Source organism: Andrographis paniculata, unplaced genomic scaffold (genome assembly GCF_009805555.1).
Source record: "Andrographis paniculata isolate CXL003 unplaced genomic scaffold, ASM980555v1 Contig36END, whole genome shotgun sequence".
NCBI classification, from domain to species: Eukaryota; Viridiplantae; Streptophyta; class Magnoliopsida; order Lamiales; family Acanthaceae; genus Andrographis; species Andrographis paniculata.
This window is the reverse complement of record NW_026137569.1, coordinates 2,199,427-2,217,592: the sequence shown is the minus strand read 5'-3', so window position 1 is coordinate 2,217,592 and position 18,166 is coordinate 2,199,427. Positions and strand designations below refer to the sequence as shown.

The 18,166-nt window shown below is 35.7% G+C and overlaps 4 protein-coding genes across 6 annotated transcripts; 1 reads left to right on the top strand and 3 right to left on the bottom strand.

Moving 5' to 3' along the window:
- Nucleotides 1-263: 263 nt before the first annotated feature.
- On the bottom strand, nt 264-2,977 carry LOC127249878 (probable protein phosphatase 2C 18). Its single transcript, XM_051272931.1, has 5 exons — nt 2,327-2,977; nt 1,744-2,133; nt 1,538-1,655; nt 1,221-1,444; nt 264-1,129 (listed from the first exon to the last, which is right to left on the bottom strand). Exons 1-5 carry the CDS (start codon nt 2,609-2,611, stop codon nt 620-622), a joined length of 1,527 nt encoding a protein of 508 aa, XP_051128888.1. The 5' UTR covers nt 2,612-2,977; the 3' UTR covers nt 264-619.
- Nucleotides 2,978-4,189: 1,212 nt separating this feature from the next.
- On the top strand, nt 4,190-6,051 carry LOC127249523 (uncharacterized). The gene is made up of 3 exons (XM_051272351.1): nt 4,190-4,879; nt 4,971-5,216; nt 5,308-6,051. Exons 1-3 carry the CDS (start codon nt 4,205-4,207, stop codon nt 5,446-5,448), a joined length of 1,062 nt encoding a protein of 353 aa, XP_051128308.1. The 5' UTR covers nt 4,190-4,204; the 3' UTR covers nt 5,449-6,051.
- Nucleotides 5,532-9,970, bottom strand: LOC127249521 (uncharacterized). Its single transcript, XM_051272346.1, has 9 exons — nt 8,898-9,970; nt 7,913-8,042; nt 7,193-7,695; nt 6,925-7,005; nt 6,728-6,826; nt 6,537-6,650; nt 6,387-6,461; nt 6,224-6,295; nt 5,532-6,114 (listed from the first exon to the last, which is right to left on the bottom strand). Exons 1-9 carry the CDS (start codon nt 9,213-9,215, stop codon nt 5,848-5,850), a joined length of 1,659 nt encoding a protein of 552 aa, XP_051128303.1. The 5' UTR covers nt 9,216-9,970; the 3' UTR covers nt 5,532-5,847.
- Nucleotides 9,971-11,048: 1,078 nt separating this feature from the next.
- LOC127249522 (cold-responsive protein kinase 1) lies at nt 11,049-13,959 on the bottom strand. 3 transcript variants are annotated; one of them, XM_051272348.1, is made up of 8 exons: nt 13,817-13,959; nt 13,551-13,684; nt 12,855-13,003; nt 12,653-12,768; nt 12,351-12,561; nt 12,027-12,264; nt 11,791-11,941; nt 11,049-11,706 (listed from the first exon to the last, which is right to left on the bottom strand). In XM_051272348.1, exons 3-8 carry the CDS (start codon nt 12,922-12,924, stop codon nt 11,317-11,319), a joined length of 1,176 nt encoding a protein of 391 aa, XP_051128305.1. In that variant the 5' UTR covers nt 12,925-13,003; nt 13,551-13,684; nt 13,817-13,959; the 3' UTR covers nt 11,049-11,316. The 3 variants fall into 3 exon arrangements, with proteins under 3 accessions (XP_051128305.1, XP_051128304.1, XP_051128307.1); XM_051272347.1 differs by having other exon boundaries at nt 13,551-13,923; XM_051272350.1 differs by lacking the exons at nt 13,551-13,684; nt 13,817-13,959 and adding an exon at nt 13,109-13,540.
- Nucleotides 13,960-18,166: the final 4,207 nt, after the last annotated feature.

Below are 18,166 nucleotides of genomic sequence, written 5' to 3'. Positions count from 1 at the left end.
ATAAGAATTTTTTTAGTGTCCATTGAGTAAAACCCTGATCAAATGTAATTATCCACATAAAAATAAAATAAAAATAAATTTTGATATGTTTAATAATAAATTATAATTTTACATTATATAATATTTTGTATAACCAAGTTATAAAATCACATTTTATTCTGATCTCATCACCAACATAACAACACATCAAACATAACATCTTGCCCGTCTAATTCGATCTACTTTTATTTAGCACTCCAAAAATAACAAATAGCCAAAAATAAAAAATAAAAAATAAAAATATTATCATACGTTCCAAAAACATTACACTAACACACAAAATTTCTCCTTACTTCTCCTGTTCAACTATTAAACAAAAAAAAAAAACCAACTCGGCTTAATTCGACTTGCGACCGTTAGACTATGAATTCAAACTCTCGCCTCTGAATTTTGTCAGCCGCACATAGTTTGCTTAGTGTGACTTATCTTATCAGATTTAATTTGCATACTATTAGGTTCGGCTAAAAATTTGCACTCGAGAATAGCGACCGAATATTTCCACATTATATATAAGAAAAATAAAACTCAGCTCAATTCGACTCATTCCGTCGAGATTCAACCCTAACCCCTTCGGCAAATCTCATAGCCATTTTCGCCAGCTCGTCGATCTCTTGTCCGACGACAAGAACCTCGGGAGGCTGAGGAGACTGTTCACCCGAGTAACGCCTTCGAGCGCCGACCACTCCTCATCCTCTGCCGTCGAAAGGCACTCCGCTAGGCTCCTCTTCGATTGACCGAGATCTGCATCGCTACCCTTCTGTACCACTTCCTCGACAACGGGAACAATCTCGCCGGGCTCATTAGCTGTACTAAAAACAGTACCGTCGATCGTTTCTTGGATCGCAAAGTCTCCTCCTTCCTTCGAAACGATTATTTTCTCGGCTTCAGGAGCTGCAGTCGCGCCATTGAACGCTGCCGGCGCTCGGTCAAGGAATAAACATACGACAGCGCAGTCGTCGTTCTTCGAAGTCGGGTACTTGAGCCTCCACGCTCGGGTGGCACAGTCGACGACCGCTCTCGCGGCAGTTCCGCGGCTCGGAGCCGAGGCGACGATGTCCACTGCCTCCTTGTTGGATAGAACATCCCATACCTGTGTCAAAACCCCGAGTTCGAATCGATGTGATCTTTCGTATTAGCATAAAGGTTGGTTTTTTCAAGAATCGAAATCGTGTTGTATATACCCCGTCAGTGGCAAGAACAACGAACTCGTCTCTCTCGGTGATGCGGTGGTGATAAATATCCGGCATCGATATCAAACCGAAGTCTTTCAGACAGAAGTCCCCGAATGCCCGAGCCATGGCCAAGCCTGGGGAATCGCTGTTCGGCAGCCATACACGAGCGACCTCCGGTTCATCTTGCAGCGCAAATACGCGTCCTTTGCATTTCTGGATCCGAGCAGCTTCCCCTGAAATTTCGACGTCGTTAATTTAGCTATCGTATTCGTAAAACCCAATTAAATGGTTTGGATAAAGAGTGTCGTTATCGTCATCGTAATTACTTGGAAGATTAGGTTTCAAGTCGACCGTCAGCTGCACAGCCGACAAAGCATTGCTCCCGTCTCTCGTCGCCAATACTGCCCGCGAATCGCCAACGTTTGCGATTATAAGATCCTCACCCTGGACAATATGTTGGATATAATTCATAAATCAATGTAATGTAAAACAGAGGAATCGATCACGATCACGATCACGAGACGTGTAATACCTCCTTGATCAAGGCAACGGCAGTGGTGCCGCTGCAGAAGCAATCGATCGTCGGATGCATCTTCAGCTCCTTATCCATCAATTTGAAGGCTTTGAGTATCGACTTCTTGAGCTGCGAATGCTTTTCGGGGATAATTTCGGTGTCTTCGGCTTCCAACGATTCGCAGCCGTCTTCGTCCATGAAATCGTTGAATCGTCTCATGTTTTCGAAATTTCCGTTGATGTTTTGTGCATTGTTTAGATCATTTTCAGGCTTGATTTGCCATCGGGAACGTAGCAAGATCGGCAGGGCGTCCCGTACTTTTCTAGCCACCATGTGGCCGTACGGACCGTGGCCGTCGAACACTCCACAGAACGTCGCCGCCGTGGCGCCGCCGCGATCGCAGAAGTTCTAACGGATAATTAAACAATCCAAGCAAAGTCACAAAAATGACCAACGGAATACACACGACATTCATTATTCAGTGCTCTTAATTGATTTTCTAAACCTAAAACAAATCATTGCGCCCGAATTCAAACCCTAATTAAACGAAATCGGAAATTGAGTTAATCAGAAACTGTAAAATTTGCTTTTAAAATCGAACCTCCCAAACAATCATGGCGTCTTGATTGGTTCCTTTCTTGCCTTGCTGGGTGTACAAGCTAGCGACGGTGCTCGAACCATTTCCAAATAGCCGCCCCGGAATCTGATGCAGCGCCCGCTCCTCAGCCACTACGGCGGCGCCGCCGCCGCCGCCGCCTAACTTACTGATGAAAGCAGTGAAATCGCCGGAGGCAGTTTTTTTAACTTTGGAATCAGCCCTAATTTTCCCCCCCTCCCTCTCCCAATTCGATTCCCTCTTCTGATCTGATGAGTAGCAAATACCCATTTAATTAAACAAATCCAAAAAAAAGCTTCCTCAAATACTCAGCCCGGCCAGTAGATAGTTAAAAAAAAAAAGAAAATAACGAATCGAAGGAAACCCTCAGTAATTGGAAAAGCAAAAAGAAGATGAGATAAATATCAGAAATGGAGAAACAGGTGAGGAAGAGTAGGCAAGGCGAGATCCAGAGGCTAGAGAGAAAAGTCGAGATTCAGGTGAACGAGGAGGTGGGAGTAGGTTTGGAGAGAGAGAGAGAGAGCGAGAGATTTACGAGTTTCGTTTTACTGCTAATTAAGATTAGAGGATTTTCGAATGAAGGAAGAAGATGAAAAAAGGCATAGGATACCTGCAGCAAGCAACAGCCATTGAAGATGAATTGAAGTGTGCGTGTAGGTGAGCTGTAGCTGGATGTGATGAAAGGCGCGCGGATTTACACGTGGCAGTCCATGGGTGGCTCCGGGAATTGGGATTATTTTTCGCTCTTGTAATAAATGGCTAAAGAAATCTTTTTTTTTATATATTTTAATTCCGCATTAATGTGAGTTCACTTGTGCTGGATACTTTTTTTATGTTTTCTTTTTATAGATTTTAGTTTTTATTTTTTATGTTTTAAAATGATTACTAAATCTAACGTTTACATAACGTATTAAAATTATTTATACGTAAGTTACTGTAAATTAATAAATATTATTTGAATTCAAAAAGAAAATTTCTAATTCTAATTTTAAATCAAACCAAACAAACCTCCAAATGTGAAATGAGTCTAAGATTACATTACGATTACGTTACGTCGGCAACTGCCGGCCGACACTTTCATTCCAACATTACGTTGCATCATGCATTTATATTATTATTATTATTATTATTATTATTATTATTATTATTATTATTATTATTATAATAAATTTATATATGGTTTGATTGTCCCATGCTACACAATATTTATTTATTTAAAGACAAACCATTATAATTAAATGAATTTAATAGTTGAGGATATTTGTTCCAAATCAATCAATCAATCAATAATTCTAATAATGTGTGAACTCACTCAATAATGTGCTTCTTCACGGGTGGGGTGGGGTGGGGTGGGGTCTATAATATAATATGTTATGCCTCCCAACATGGATATTATTTATTTGAAGTAAGTAAGTATGAATGAAATTAAAATGCTCAAATTCATCACTTGCTTTTCTGAACCCTTTTCACAAAACGTCTCAACCTGTTTTCATTTATTAATTTTGCACACCACTTATTCAATTTTACTATAAAATGATTCGATTCGTTTGTTATTGAAATGATTCATTCAACTATTGAAAAATAATGCAATATAATTATTTTGGAATGCCTTTTAAGCTAATTAAAAACAATTAGGAACCTAAATTAAGATAATTATAAGATTTCAACAGAGATACATATGAAAATAAATATATATATATAAATAAATGAAAGTTGAATCAACAATATTAGACCTATTTTTTTTTAGTAAAGCCCAGTCTAAATATATGACACAATATAATTGGGCTTATTTTTTGATGGGCTAAGCCCGGCCCAGTTAGACCCTTTTTAAAACTAAGCCCGGTTTCATGTGAAGACGGGACAATGAAGTCTTGTAGCTTATTCACACGTGCGCCTCTGCGTTGCATGATCCGACCCGTAATCCCTCCCGCCGGCGCTGCCCGGAGAACTCCGCGTCTTCCGCTCTACCAGAGGCCGCCGGCGTTCGAGGCCAATCTGTCAGACCTGAAAAAATGGCACGATTGGGCTAAGAATCAGGCCTCCTCAATCGGCTCCACCTTCGTCGAATTGGACAACGGCCCGGACTCCACACTCCTGCTCCGGGAGCTCAACTGGCTCGTCGAAGACGCAATCGAGCAGCCCTCCGTCCTTTCTTCCCAAATTTCCGGCGACGTCAATTCACCGGTGTCGATGAGGGCGTGTTTGGACGAACTGTACAGCTTGTGGAAGCAGCGGATAGAGGAGAGAAGACCGTTCCAATACGTGGTGGGTTGCGAGCACTGGAGAGACTTAATCCTGAGCGTCGAGGAAGGGGTTTTGATTCCCCGGCCGGAGACGGAGACAATCGTGGATATGGCGGACGCCGCCGTGAAAGAAAACGCCGATCTGAAGAACGGCGCGTGGGCCGATTTGGGGACGGGCAGCGGAGCTCTTGCAATTGGGATTTCTAGGGTTTCCGCCATTAGAGTTATTGCTACGGATTTGAGCCCCGTGGCTGTTGCAGTTGCATCATACAATGTGCAGAGTTACAATTTGCAGGCTAGAATCGATATCTATAATCAATCAATCTGCTCAAAATCCTTGTGTTCTTCAATTGATGTCCTTTTGATTGTCTTTGATGGTTTGGCAGGACAGAGTTGAGGTGAGACAGGGCTCATGGTTTGATCCTCTCAAAGATGTTGAAGGGAAATTGAGCGGATTAATCAGCAACCCACCATATATTCCGAGCGACGATATCAACGGCCTGCAGGCCGAAGTTCGTAAGCACGAGCCGATACTCGCCCTGGATGGAGGGATGAAAGGGTTGAAAGACCTCATCCATCTCTGCAATGGAGCTGCTACAATGCTAAAGCCTGGTGGATTCTTTGCTTTTGAGGTATGCAATTGTGAATTTGAAGAAACCGTGGTGAACTATTTTCAAATCCGTCGATGATCTTGAAGTAAGTCGCCGTTGTTGTGTGTTGCAGACGAACGGGGAGATTCAGAGCAAATTTCTGGTGAATTACATGGTTATGGAGATGAAAGGAAGCTTCGACCGTGTAAATATAGTTTGCGACATGGCCGGAGTTCAGAGATTCGTCGCCGGATATCGAGCACAACCCGAGTGATAAAAATCCCGTCTTGGTAAGGAAGAAATGCACACATTTGCTGAATCTAAAATAAAAAAAACTCGAAGATCAATACAGCAATGTTAGAGAGGAAACGCTGTCTTTTATTGCATCTGCAAGTTCTTAAACTAATCTCTAAATGTACACACGGCGCCAGCTTTGCTGCCGCCCCGACGTTCAATTTAAACGTCGAGGGCGCAAGCAAAAACCGTCCGACCCTGACAAGGGAAAAAGCTACAAGAAGACTGACTGACTATTTACATAATGTTACGTGTAAAATGAGAAGTTTCCAAATCCTCTGATCCACCATAGAATTTCATGTGCATCCATTTCTAGGGCAAGCTATTAACCAGGAAGATCTCGACTCACCGGTACAGACAGGACAGCCAAAATTGTTGTCTAAGACGCTCTTCGCCACTGTTTCTTCCCCTTTTTCTGAGTCAGCTTAAAGGGGCTCCATGTTTTCCTGCGTTTCGAAGTCTCGCAGAAAAGTCCGGATGCAACGGCCTGCTGAAGCCACAGTTCAAATTCATCCTCCTCGTCCATCATCTCGGCATCCAAATCCCATGGATATCTGCTGGAATTGGATCTCTGAGTTGATGTCCCTAATCCAACCATGTTTACATGGAAACTGGGTCTGTGGGTGTTTTCGCGGCAACTCATCCCCTGTTTTTGGTACAATTATAGAGGATTTATACAAGTTTTCAAGACGAAAGCTATCGGTTAATTACGTCAACATTACAAGACATTATCCTCAGACAAATGAAAGACTAACCTGACATATTGCCCACTCAGATACGTCAAAAACCCTGCTTTCGGCGCACACAAAAGCCCGGGGTATGCCTCCCTATAAATAGCACGCGTAATGCACAAATTAGTACCCGTAAAAAAAATTTACACAAGTAATGGTAAAACGCTACCGAATTTTATCAAAAAACCTTGTGAGGCTGATCAAGTACCACCGATTCTACCCATCCGTCACCGTCTTTTGCGGGATGATATTGACAGCAGTCCTGTTCGAGGAACAACAATTATGAAGAAACAAGCAATTGCCGACACATTCTGTAAACTTCAAACAGCAAACAGACCTGACACCATCTCGCTTTGGCCTTCGTTCTATTTGTACAAACCCATATGTGTGAATTGCCACACTTCGTGCACTGTATGCGCCTCGACTCCTCAGAGCAAAATTCAGTAGTATTCTGTTATATATGCGAGTGTTATTTCTAACTAGTTCAGGGGAAGCAAAAGGATAAACATTCTCGACACAATGAATTACCTGACAAGAAGTGCTTGCGGATTTCTGCATCACACACTTAGATTCTTCTTTTCTGAGCTGCTCATCATAATCTCTCTTCTTTGCAGTATCCGAAAGAACCTGAAAATCGTACCAAAACCAGCAGCTACCATAAGCCATAACCATTTTTCTTCCGGGCAATTGAATAATAACGAAACACTAAATATTACAATAACTACCTCATACGCGCATTGAAGTTTCTTGAACGATTCACTAGCTAGCGAACTTCCCATATTTTTGTCGGGGTGCACGAGCATGGCCTGTAAAACATTTTGAAATGTGATTTTCAATGCACAAAAGGTATCAACTGAAAATAGGGTACCCACGGAAAATTCGACCTGTTTTAGTCTAACAAATAGAGAACTACAATGATCGAAGATCAATTTTAGAGAAGCTCACATTTCAAGCTAAATCTTTTAAGTAGAAAAATATTATCTACGGGCACACCTTTTTATGGTATTCCTTCTTCAATAGCACCAGATCGAGTTTCTTTTGACATGGAAACCCAAGTGCTTCATAGTGATTGCCACTACTCAATATCCTCTCCATCTCAGTTATCGAGTCCGAATCTTCTTTCTCCACTTTCTTTGCAGCGAATTCTTTAGGCTTCTCGACAAAAGATGATGGGCTAGCAGGTTTGCTAGCTGATTTATGTGAGTTCAACTTCTCCTGTTCTTCTCCTTCCACATCAGAAGTGGCAGGATATTCACACTCAGTGGAGAAATCTTCCTCACTAAATGAGTAAGACTGCTTCTGTTCGTCAGAGGGAGTGTTTTCACTCAAGTTATCACACCACTTAATCAAATATTTCAATAGATCGTTGGATAAAAATGCCAGGTTAATTGCAAGAACAACTCCAAGCCATCCTACTCTAACTTTAACACAATACATAGCGTATACGGTCGCCATAAGCACCACCAGCCGTGCATGATTCAGTGAAAATAGATAACCTGCATTCGCATACTTATGGTTGGTCAGGAAATGTCGAAGCATCAGAATCGTACAGGAAAACATTCAGGAAGAAGCAAACTATGGTCTATCCAAGCATCCTCGTGAGCAGAAAACAACTCAATAAATAAAAGAACCCCAATATTTAAAGAATGCCCAAAACTGAGGATAGAGAAGAATGTAATTATTGATAAAATAAACGAAAAGAGACACACGTACCACCAACTACGAACAAGGCACCCGTAATCCAGAAGTTAGCGTACATCCACAAAATTAAAATGGCAAACAGCCCCACAATAAAAAGTCCAGGAGTGTAGCCTAAATACTGAACAGCAACACCAGCTGCTCCCTGAAAATAAATTTGCAAGAGAAAGGCTTAGAAAACTACAATTACCTTCTGTTTAAAACAACACAAGAAAGTTCTAAGCAACGATGGCTAAAATTTTTCACAATAGATGTATAATGTATAATGAAGATTTCGATAGTCAAGAAATCACCATTCGCACATAATAGACAGGTTACTCACACCATGGTATATGTAATGTCAATATATGACCAGTGGGATGATCAATCGACTAACTTCTATTCAAGTCCGTGAAGAATAATTGAATGAAAAAAATGGTTACAAGCGAATGTTAAACACATCAGCCGTCTCAAACTCGCACTAAAGATGACATTATTGTCCAATTTCCCATAAAAAGAACAGCGGATTGAGTTTAGCTTCTATAATTAAGCTATTTGATAGAATTATTACTCTCTGAATGTGCAAAAACCGAGAAAGAAATTGGGTAGATTTCTTCCAGAACCATAGTACTCAAACAGTATGAGTTTGTGCTATCTATGAAACCACCTAGATTATGAATTCTTTGAAAAAAAAAAAAAAGAAAACATAAGAATTGCTTCATAATGATAAAATCATATCTACAGCCGACTCATCTTGCTAGTAATATCAGATAATAAGAAATTGATTCTATTCAGTTAACCTGTCAAAACTACTTACAAAAAACACCAGAAAGAATCTGTTCTTCAGGTCTATAATTATAGGCATGTCTGCCCTAGATTATCCTTTATCCAAAACTTAGATACAGCTTCTCATCAATGGCTACATCAGATCCATCAAATAGACATTAAGAATATCCAACCAAAGTAACTGTAACATAAATTAGATCTGGGAAATTATTTAACAAGACCTTGAGGCACATACCATACTAAGTAGCACATACAAGAGGCACGACATTGATGTCAAGCTTAGGAAGCAACACCACATAATGACGAGCAGAGCAGCCGATCCCAGCCCAACAAAAGATCGACATCCCGAGAGAAAACAGTTCCTCCAAAACTCCAACAAGAACAGCAGACCTCTCCCCAATCTAGCACAGCCACAGCACACCATCGGCCAATGCCGCTCCATAAAAATCCCAATCTTGTCCCTCAAACAGCTCATGGCAGTCCTTGCTACTGAATAGCAATCTTTCGACTGCAACCATTTCAAACCTTGATTGAACAGTCCAATATCCTCCATCACCAAATGGAAACTCAATATACCAACGAACAAACAGTAAGTTTAACTGCAGCAACCAAATCTGGAACTATAAAACCTAATTTCTTGACCATGTTCCAAAATGGTCTCTCTTAGCAGAGACGGGGAGCGGTTTCACCTCCAAATAATCGAAGATTAGAAATGCAGCATCCATTGTTTATGACCTGTCTTAAATCCAATACCTAACAATCAGGAAGAGCGATTCGTAATTGTAAAAAACAAGAGCATAAGAGATCCAGAATATTCCTCTTCCACAAATAGAAGCTGCGATTCATGAACTCCAGTCTGCAAATCCACAGGAATCGAGAGCTAAAACAAGCATAAATTGCTTCACAACCACGTCTTCCAAAAAGTAATCCCACATAAATAAAATCACACCATTTTTTCACTTTTGCTCGTTTGACCCCAACAATCCCCACCCCCCTCCAAAATCCCCCACCAAAAAACACAGCCCCAACACCTACCACAACCAGATCACATATAATTTCCAAGAAGAAAGCAGAAGTAGGGATAAATTTAAAAATGAAAAATGTCACATAAAAGGGGAGTAAAAGAGGAACCCTAGGTGACGATTTCGTTTGGCAACTCGAACTCAGCTCACCTCAGCTCAAGGCAAACAAAAAGGCTGAAAGGTTAAAAAAGTGAAGAAAAGGGAAGGGAGTCTTGAGACCAGACCAGACTGCGACCGACGAGCAAAGCGAGCGGGGCGGGGATCATGTGAGAGACAGACAAGATTCCTAGATTTCTCATCATTTATCTATTCTTTCATTTATTTATAATTAATTTAATAAATGTACAAATTATTTTTTCTAGTTTATCTAAAATTGATATATTAGTAATATCTTCTTCTTATTTTAAAATTTATGAATGAATAAAGAAATTATTGGCAGACTTTGAATATGCTGTCTGCTGTCTCTCTGCAGATATATTTATGTATATAGTCATAGACGTAACTTGAAAGTCTCAAATTTATGATACATCTAACATGCAAACAAATACAAATTATTGCTCTTACTTTATGCTTTGTGTTTTTATATTTTAATTCAATTATTATTAATTACCAAGTAATATTAACAGATTTATACATAAAAATATTAAAATAAAATAAAAAAAAAAAAAAAAAGACGTACTAATATAAATATACTACTCCGAAATATAGGAACTTCAGTTCAAAATAATGGATGAATTGTGTTTTCAGTTATTGGGCTTGGATAGGGATTGATTGGCCCAGTTTCTAGCTATTCGCAAATGTTGGCTTATAATAGTATTATTTTAAATATCATACTACTATTAAAATAAATAGCATATGATAATAAGTAGTATATACAATCTATATAATCTTAATATTTATTTATGTCTAGCATTTTCTATGTAATGATTAGGGTTATTAAGCAGCTAATGACCGTCGCATGTAAAATTATGGAGTATTTTGTTGACTTTGAATGAATGATATTATGATGTGCATGAATTTAATATTGTTCAACTCGGTCAAATTATTTATCCGTACGCATTACTATTACAATTATTATTATATGTAATTATATTGGATCGTATTGATTAACTTCAGTCAATGCATCCTAATAATATACACAACATCAACATACAATTGTTGGGTTGAAATAACATTCATTCTAGTATATCATCAGTATGTGTTGACTTTAATAATAAGATACTCACACGTCAATCTCTGACCCCTATTGGATCATGAGATTTGAATAATTACATAATAATATAATATAAATAGGAGCTGAACTGATATTTTAAAAATAAAATTAATTTTTAGTATAATATAAAAAATAAAAAATAGATGTTCGATTTCATAAAAATTGATAGAATAATAAAAATATTGGAGAATCCTCCAAACAAACACACGCTGACTAAGTGTAATTTTAATTTAATAATTACATGAACATAATATTTTTCTATAGCTATCAAAGCAAAGAAAAATAAAATTTACAACATGTCAATCGAATTTAATTTGTGTAACGGCCAAAACCAAGCAATTTGAGAGAGTATTATTACACTAAACAAACCCACCAAAAAAAAAAAAACCTTTCTTCTTACATGGAATTCACTTCCTCCTTCACGAGCTCCGATCATACACGGCGGTGAACGTCATAGTCGCCTGAGAAGACGGGAGTGTCGTCGCCGTCGACACCGTATTGTCCAAATTATCCGATCCGGACGAGTTGTAATTCACTTCCGGTAGCTTCGCCTTGGCGTTGCTGCTCCTGATCTTGAGCTCCATGAAGTCCGATATCAATCCCGGCTTCGTTATCGCATCTTCATCGACAATTTTCTCGCCTCGGAGCATTCGAACAACCATCGACATCGACGGTCGAAGCTTGGGGGCGTCTTGGGTGCAGAGCAGACCGATCTTCAAGAACTTGCAAGCCTGTTCGGCGTCGAAGTCTCCGTTCAACGATTCGTCGACGAGCACCACCAGCTCGTTCCTCTCGTACATATGCCACGTCTGTCAAAAAAATTTGATCCTTATTAGGAAGAAAAATCACTAAAACAGATGAGAATTCGACGATTTGCGCAGATGGTTCTTTACCCTTTCAAGAAGGTACTGTTCGTCGATTGGCAATCGGGAGTTGTTGTTGCATCTACCGGTGACTATCTCGATGAGAAGTACGCCGAAACTGTAGACGTCTGCCCGCCGTGTCAGCTGGCCCCTCACCGCATATTCCGGTGCCAAATAACCTCTGCAACGATACGTCAATACAATTACGAATTGATATATATATATATTCTATATATACATAGCCCCGTGAAGTATCGTAAACTTACATGGTTCCGGCAACGCGTGTGCTGACATGAGTCATGTTCGGAGGGATAAGCTTGGCGAGGCCGAAGTCTGAAATTTTCGGGGACAAATGGCGGTCAAGAAGAATGTTGCTTGCTTTGATGTCGCGGTGGACGATGTACGGTCGCACTTCTTCGTGAAGATAGGCGAGCCCTCTCGCCACTCCGATGCATATTTTAGCCCGCGTTCGCCAGTCGAAGTAGATGTTGCTGCGCCCCGAACCTGGAGAAGCATTGATCACAAAGATGGTCGGTTTGACTTATCCTTTTTGTGATGTTAACGACAATAATTTGGGAATGCTGCCGTACCGAGGAGTGTTTGTGCTAGGCTGTTGTTCTCTAAATACTTGTAGACAAGAATCCGTTGGTTTTCTTCCACGCAACAGCCGTAGAGCTTCACTAAATTCTCGTGTTCGATGTCTGAAATTACTTGAAGCTCTGTCAAGAACTCTCGTAGCCCCTGTCTCGACTCGGGGGACAGAACCTTGATCGCTACCATCTCCCCGCTTTTAAGTTTTCCCTGTTCGTTCATAGGATGTCGATGGAGTTCAGAAATGAGATCTTAAATGTTGGAGTTGATTTGATGTTTTGGAAAGAAAACTCGATTTTACCTTGTAGACGGAACCAAAGCCTCCTTCCCCGACTTTATTTCCTGGGCTAAAATCATCGGTAGCTATTTTCAGTTCCTTGTATGTATAAAGATTCACATTATCGACTCCAGAGAGCTCTGCAAATAAATTGATGCACATGAACATCTCAAAGGAAAATACAACTCTATGCAGAAGATATGAATTGAAGGAGCTTTGTTGTTACCGTCTCCGAATTCGGATCGTCTCTTTGCAGGCTTTGATCTTCCTCCGCATAAGAAAGACATACAGGTCATAACTCTGTGGTTTAGCAGTGAATTTATGGTTTGATTGCTATGGATGGATGATGATTCCAGGAAGATAGGAGATACAACACTGCCAGATTAAAAGAATCGATCAACTGTTCAGTCCACAAAGGAATTGTAATGTTAAACATGGAACATATGCAGCATAAACAAGAGAGTCATGGATGTTGAAAACCTTTTTGCCTGTAACCAATTTGATCAGGAGAGCTAAGGAAGACGATACAAAGGATCGAAATATTTAAAGCCAGAAATCATCCGATAAGTGTCTAGAGTTCATCAAATTGGGGAAATTCACCATGAGATCACTTCATGATACAACCAAACATTGTGAAATATGCAAATCACTCAAGGAATCAACATTCTGGAATCCATGTCTAGAACTAGGAAAAGTCAGAGAAGCATACGACAGGAATTGTTTGAAAACAAGCAAGCGAGATGAGCTTTGAGGATGAACAAAATTAAGTTCATCAATCAAACCCTAGGGAAATCAATATCACAAAGATCTATCTCGAGCACAAATACAACGAATCCTCGACCAAAACCAAGAAATTAAATCAAACAACTCCGATAAGCAGCAGGCGGAAAGCGAAATCCAGAATCCCCAAAATCAATAGTACCTGATGAGGAAACCGAATTCCCCAGTACTGGTTCGGATGCGGCAGACTGAGAGTACCAAAAAAAACAACTATGGAAGGCTAGACTCCTGAATCTTTTAGGGCCACCAAAGTCCAAGTAGAAATGCGTGATGAAGCTAGTTTCACATTCGAAGACGATGAGGTCAAATTCAAGTTCAAATTTATATATATGGACCAACGAACGAACGCGGTGGGGATAATTCCCTCAAAACACTAAAATGATAAAATACAAATCAGAATATGCATACTGAGACAGGCAAGACTTTGTACGCGCGGAGCATTTGACGAGTAGCTTCGAGGAGGTTTGGGGGTTGAAAATGTCAGCCATGGCTGTGGGTTGTAGCTCGCATCGTACGTACGACTGTGGTCCCTTTTTTCCATTTATAATTCTTTTCTTCCTGCAGGGTGCAGGGCAGACACAGTGGACTAACCCTAATAGAGATTGTGGATATTTGCATCCACACCGTTGGTTAGTGCGAGTTCACAAAATCAACGGTCTGGATTTACCTGGGGTTGATTACTCATAGCTCCACTGGCCACGCCACCCATGTGTTGTTTAGCTGCTATTTGATTGATTATTTTAAAGAAATGTTTTGTTTTTGGATTTTCTGCCAAACTATTTTATAAATACGAACCGCCGTAGACATTTTTTTTTTTTTTTTTATTTTTTTTCTTTTTATTTATATATTCTCTCGTAATAATACATTTATTATTATTTAAATTATTGAACTTAATATTAAAATATTTTTATATTTATATAATTTTTTATACATATATTATTATAATTAGTATTAAAAATATTAATAAAGTATTTCTTATTTTTTCTTAATTTATAATATATTTTAATATTAAAAATTAATACATCAAAAGTAAACGAATATTTAATTACATAACAGAGAAATAATATTTTTTAATAAATTTATTTATTTTAAATATATGTATCAAATATAAATTAATTTATTTTAATTTTTTTATTTTTTTAATAGATAAATATTGTATTTCAATTTAATATCTACTACTCTTTCCGTCTCATATTTATATATCTATTTACCTTGAACTACGTTGTGTTGTGTTTATAGATTTTTAAAAAATATATACCCCCTATGTCTCATATTTATATATTCATTTGTTTTTTTTACGGAGTTTTAAAAATATTAGTATTATATTGGGATAAAGTATAAATAAAGGTAAAAAGACTAAATTAATTATATTAGTATTGTACTCCCTCCGTCCCACATAATTTGTTCCTATTTTTTATTTTTGTCCGTCTCATATAACTTGTCCTTTCTATTTTTTGAAATATAATTATACACTTTAATTGCATTCTAAATTTTAAATTTTATAATTTTTAAAATTTTAATTAAATTATTTATTTATCTTAATCTCAATTTATAATTATTTTTACAAAATAATAATTATTTTTACTAATACACTTCTTAATTACTTAATAATTATACTTTACCTAAATTTCCGTATTTACAGTAATAGCCCCATATTTTCTGGGACGGAGGAAGTATGATATAAATGTAATGACATATGTGTAATATATTGTAAATTGAAAGGGTATTTGTAATGTTAGATAGATTGTACGAAAATAGATATTTTGTTATGAAAAAATAGATAAATTATTAAGGAATGGAGGAAATATTTTTTTTAAAAATAAATTTAAGTTAATTATAAATAAATAAATATAAATTTTTATTATTTATAAATAATATTTATATTATATATTTATTGAAATATAATATTAAAAGTATATAAATAAATATTTGATTTCTTTAGTCATGTATATTGATTCATTATTCTTATAAAAAATAATATTATAATTTATTATTAATAATTTAATAATGTTTATATTACCTCAATATCGTAGTTGAAATAAATGCATTACTAATAAATAAAATAATATTTTATATCAAATATTAATTTTTATAAAAAAATAAAAAATATATATAAAAAAATACTTCCTCCGTCCCATAAAAAAATATTTATTTACTTTTTGCACGTAATTTTAGAAATATTAGTATTATATTAAGATATAGTATGAATGAAATATAAATGACTAAAATAATCTTATTTATGTATGATATAAAAGGTAATGATATTTATGTAATATATTGTATAAATTGTAAGGATATTTGTAAGGTTAGATAAATAGTACAGTTACTTTAAAAAAAATAAATATTTTATTATAGAATGAACTTAAAATAAAAAATAAATAAATACTTTTGTTACGTGAATAATTTATTTTCTATGTCAACAAAATAAATAAATGTATATACAGTGGATAGTCCTTTTGCCCCACGTCAATTTTTTTTAGAGAAAAAAAAAAGGTGCTTTTGAGATTTAATTAAATGAAGGTGGAAAAAGACATGAAAGACTAGCAATAGAACAATTGGCAGCGGTCAATGATAAAAGTAAAAGGCTTTCTATTATTTATTATATACAATTAATTAATTTACACGCCAACGATGATATTTTTAGCATTCACATCACACTATAACTATTTATTTTATATTTTTAATAACATTCACATGCACGCATGTATTTTTAATAAATAAATTTATTAGTGTGTGAAACCAGCCCTCACATATTCAAACAAATGTTACTTACACCACGTGGGATGCTAATTTATTCCAAATTCAGTCTTACAATTTTTTACTTTTCATTTTTTCCTTTATATACGATAGGATTGAATTCAAATTTGAGATATAATATTTCAACAGTAAAATTATTATTGTTATTACATCATTTTTAATGAAAAAAAAATATATTATTTAAATCAAAGCCAAACAAATTCAAGATATGTGACATAATTAGTAGAATGTGACAAATCCCAACGCCATCGAACTATCCAGACAATTTTTTTTTTTTACATTTTAGTTAAAACTATTTTATAAATTATATTTCAAAGAATAAACAAGAAAATTGTGTAAAAGATATCAAGCAAACAATAGCGGAAAGACTAAAAAACTAGTAATCTGTCAATCCCAAACATAGTGCAATAATTATTTTCGACACAAAATTTTAAACGAATAATATTAAATAAAAGAATTTTAAAATGAAGTAGTATTATTAGAGAAAAAAATGCATATTTATTTAAATAATGTGATAAAGATAAAATTTAGAGTAGAAATTAAATATATTTAATTATTTATTATTTTAAAAATATTGTAGTACTAAAGTTACGACATATAAACTTAGTATTTTGGCTCCTTCGGGAGGTTCTAAAAAATTAAAAGATAGTAAAAAGTTAAATTTTGTAATATACTCCCTCCGTCTACTCATAAAGTATACAATTACTTTTGGCGCGGTGTTTAAAAAATAATAGTATTTTAATTGTAGTGGGTAGTTAAGAGTAGTGTAATGACATTTTTGCCTTTGTTTTTTGGTATAAAAGTAATGATGTGATGTAAAGTAAGGGTATTTGTGGAAAAAAGAAGATATTTAATGAAATGTTTACTTTGTAATTGGACGTCCCAATATAAAAATATATATACTTTCTAGCTTGACGTAGGGAGTAATATCTTTTAAAAATTATAATAATAGTAATTATTAATGAATAATACAAAATATTTAAAAATAGGGCAAAAAATTAATTTTGGTTTTAATATAATAAAAATTTATCAATTTTGGTCTCAATATAAAAAACTCATTAATTTTAGTCTCATTATAAACAATTTCAATCAATTTTGGTCCAATTATAAATAACTTCAATCAATTTTTGTTCTACCGTTAAAAATTAACAGAAATTGTTGACGTGGCAGCTGACCTGGAAACTACACGGCCATGTACAATTATACCCGGTCATGTTGTTACATAGCCATGTATATTTCAGTGTGTAATTATACATGACTATGTTGTTATACGGCTATGTACAATTATACACGTCCATGTTGTTATATGACCATGTATATTTCAGTGTATTATACACTCTCTGTTTTGATCTAAAATTTTATTTTATTATATATATATTTTTAAAATTAAAATAGTTGATATAGTTAAAATGAAATAATAATAATAATTATTATTATAATATAATTAAAATGTATCAATTTTAGTTCAAATATAAATATTTATAGAGTATGTTCTTTTGGAAAATTTTATCTTACAAACATCAGATTACTGTATTGAAATAATAAATTAATTTTTAATACTAATATATTATACAAAATTAAAAAATAGTTGTGTAATTGGATGTTTGTAAGATGATTTTTTTTATATGAATAATAGAATTTTAAACAAAATATTTCAAAAGAATATATCTTATAAATTTTTATATTCGAATTAAAATTGATAATTTTTTATTATATTATGATTACCGTTAATTTTGTCCATTTTAATTATATAATTTATTTTTTAAAAAATATATTAATAAAATAAAATTTTAGACTAAAACTGAAATGTACACCACCATCTAACAACATGACCATGTATAATTATACACTGAAATATATATAACAACATATTCGTGTATAATTGTACATGACTGTAATTTTGAGGTCAACTAACACGTCATCTCCGTTATGTCCACGTCAGCAATTTCCGTTGATTTTTTAACGATGAGGCCAAAATTAATTAAAATTGTTTAGAGTGGA

Bases quoted from the DNA above. Each gene is read 5' to 3' on its own strand.
- LOC127249522 (XM_051272348.1), bottom strand. From the start codon at position 12,924: ATGACCTGTATGTCTTTCTTATGCGGAGGAAGATCAAAGCCTGCAAAG. The intron at 12,265-12,350 runs GTACGGCAGCAT...ATGCTTCTCCAG, and splicing joins CCTAGCACAAACACTCCTCG to GTTCGGGGCGCAGCAACATC. The intron at 11,707-11,790 runs GTAAAGAACCAT...TTTTTTTGACAG, and splicing joins AACAGTACCTTCTTGAAAGG to ACGTGGCATATGTACGAGAG.
- LOC127249521 (XM_051272346.1), bottom strand. From the start codon at position 9,215: ATGGAGGATATTGGACTGTTCAATCAAGGTTTGAAATGGTTGCAGTCG. The intron at 8,043-8,897 runs GTATGTGCCTCA...ATTTATTTTCAG, and splicing joins TGTATGTGCTACTTAGTATG to GGAGCAGCTGGTGTTGCTGT. The intron at 6,462-6,536 runs GTCTGTTTGCTG...TTCCTCGAACAG, and splicing joins CCAAAGCGAGATGGTGTCAG to GACTGCTGTCAATATCATCC.
- LOC127249523 (XM_051272351.1), top strand. From the start codon at position 4,205: ATGAAGTCTTGTAGCTTATTCACACGTGCGCCTCTGCGTTGCATGATC. The intron at 4,880-4,970 runs GCTAGAATCGAT...ATGGTTTGGCAG, and splicing joins TGCAGAGTTACAATTTGCAG to GACAGAGTTGAGGTGAGACA. The intron at 5,217-5,307 runs GTATGCAATTGT...TGTGTGTTGCAG, and splicing joins GTGGATTCTTTGCTTTTGAG to ACGAACGGGGAGATTCAGAG.
- LOC127249878 (XM_051272931.1), bottom strand. From the start codon at position 2,611: ATGGGTATTTGCTACTCATCAGATCAGAAGAGGGAATCGAATTGGGAG. The intron at 1,656-1,743 runs GTATTACACGTC...CATATTGTCCAG, and splicing joins CCGTTGCCTTGATCAAGGAG to GGTGAGGATCTTATAATCGC. The intron at 1,130-1,220 runs GTATATACAACA...GTTTTGACACAG, and splicing joins TTGTTCTTGCCACTGACGGG to GTATGGGATGTTCTATCCAA.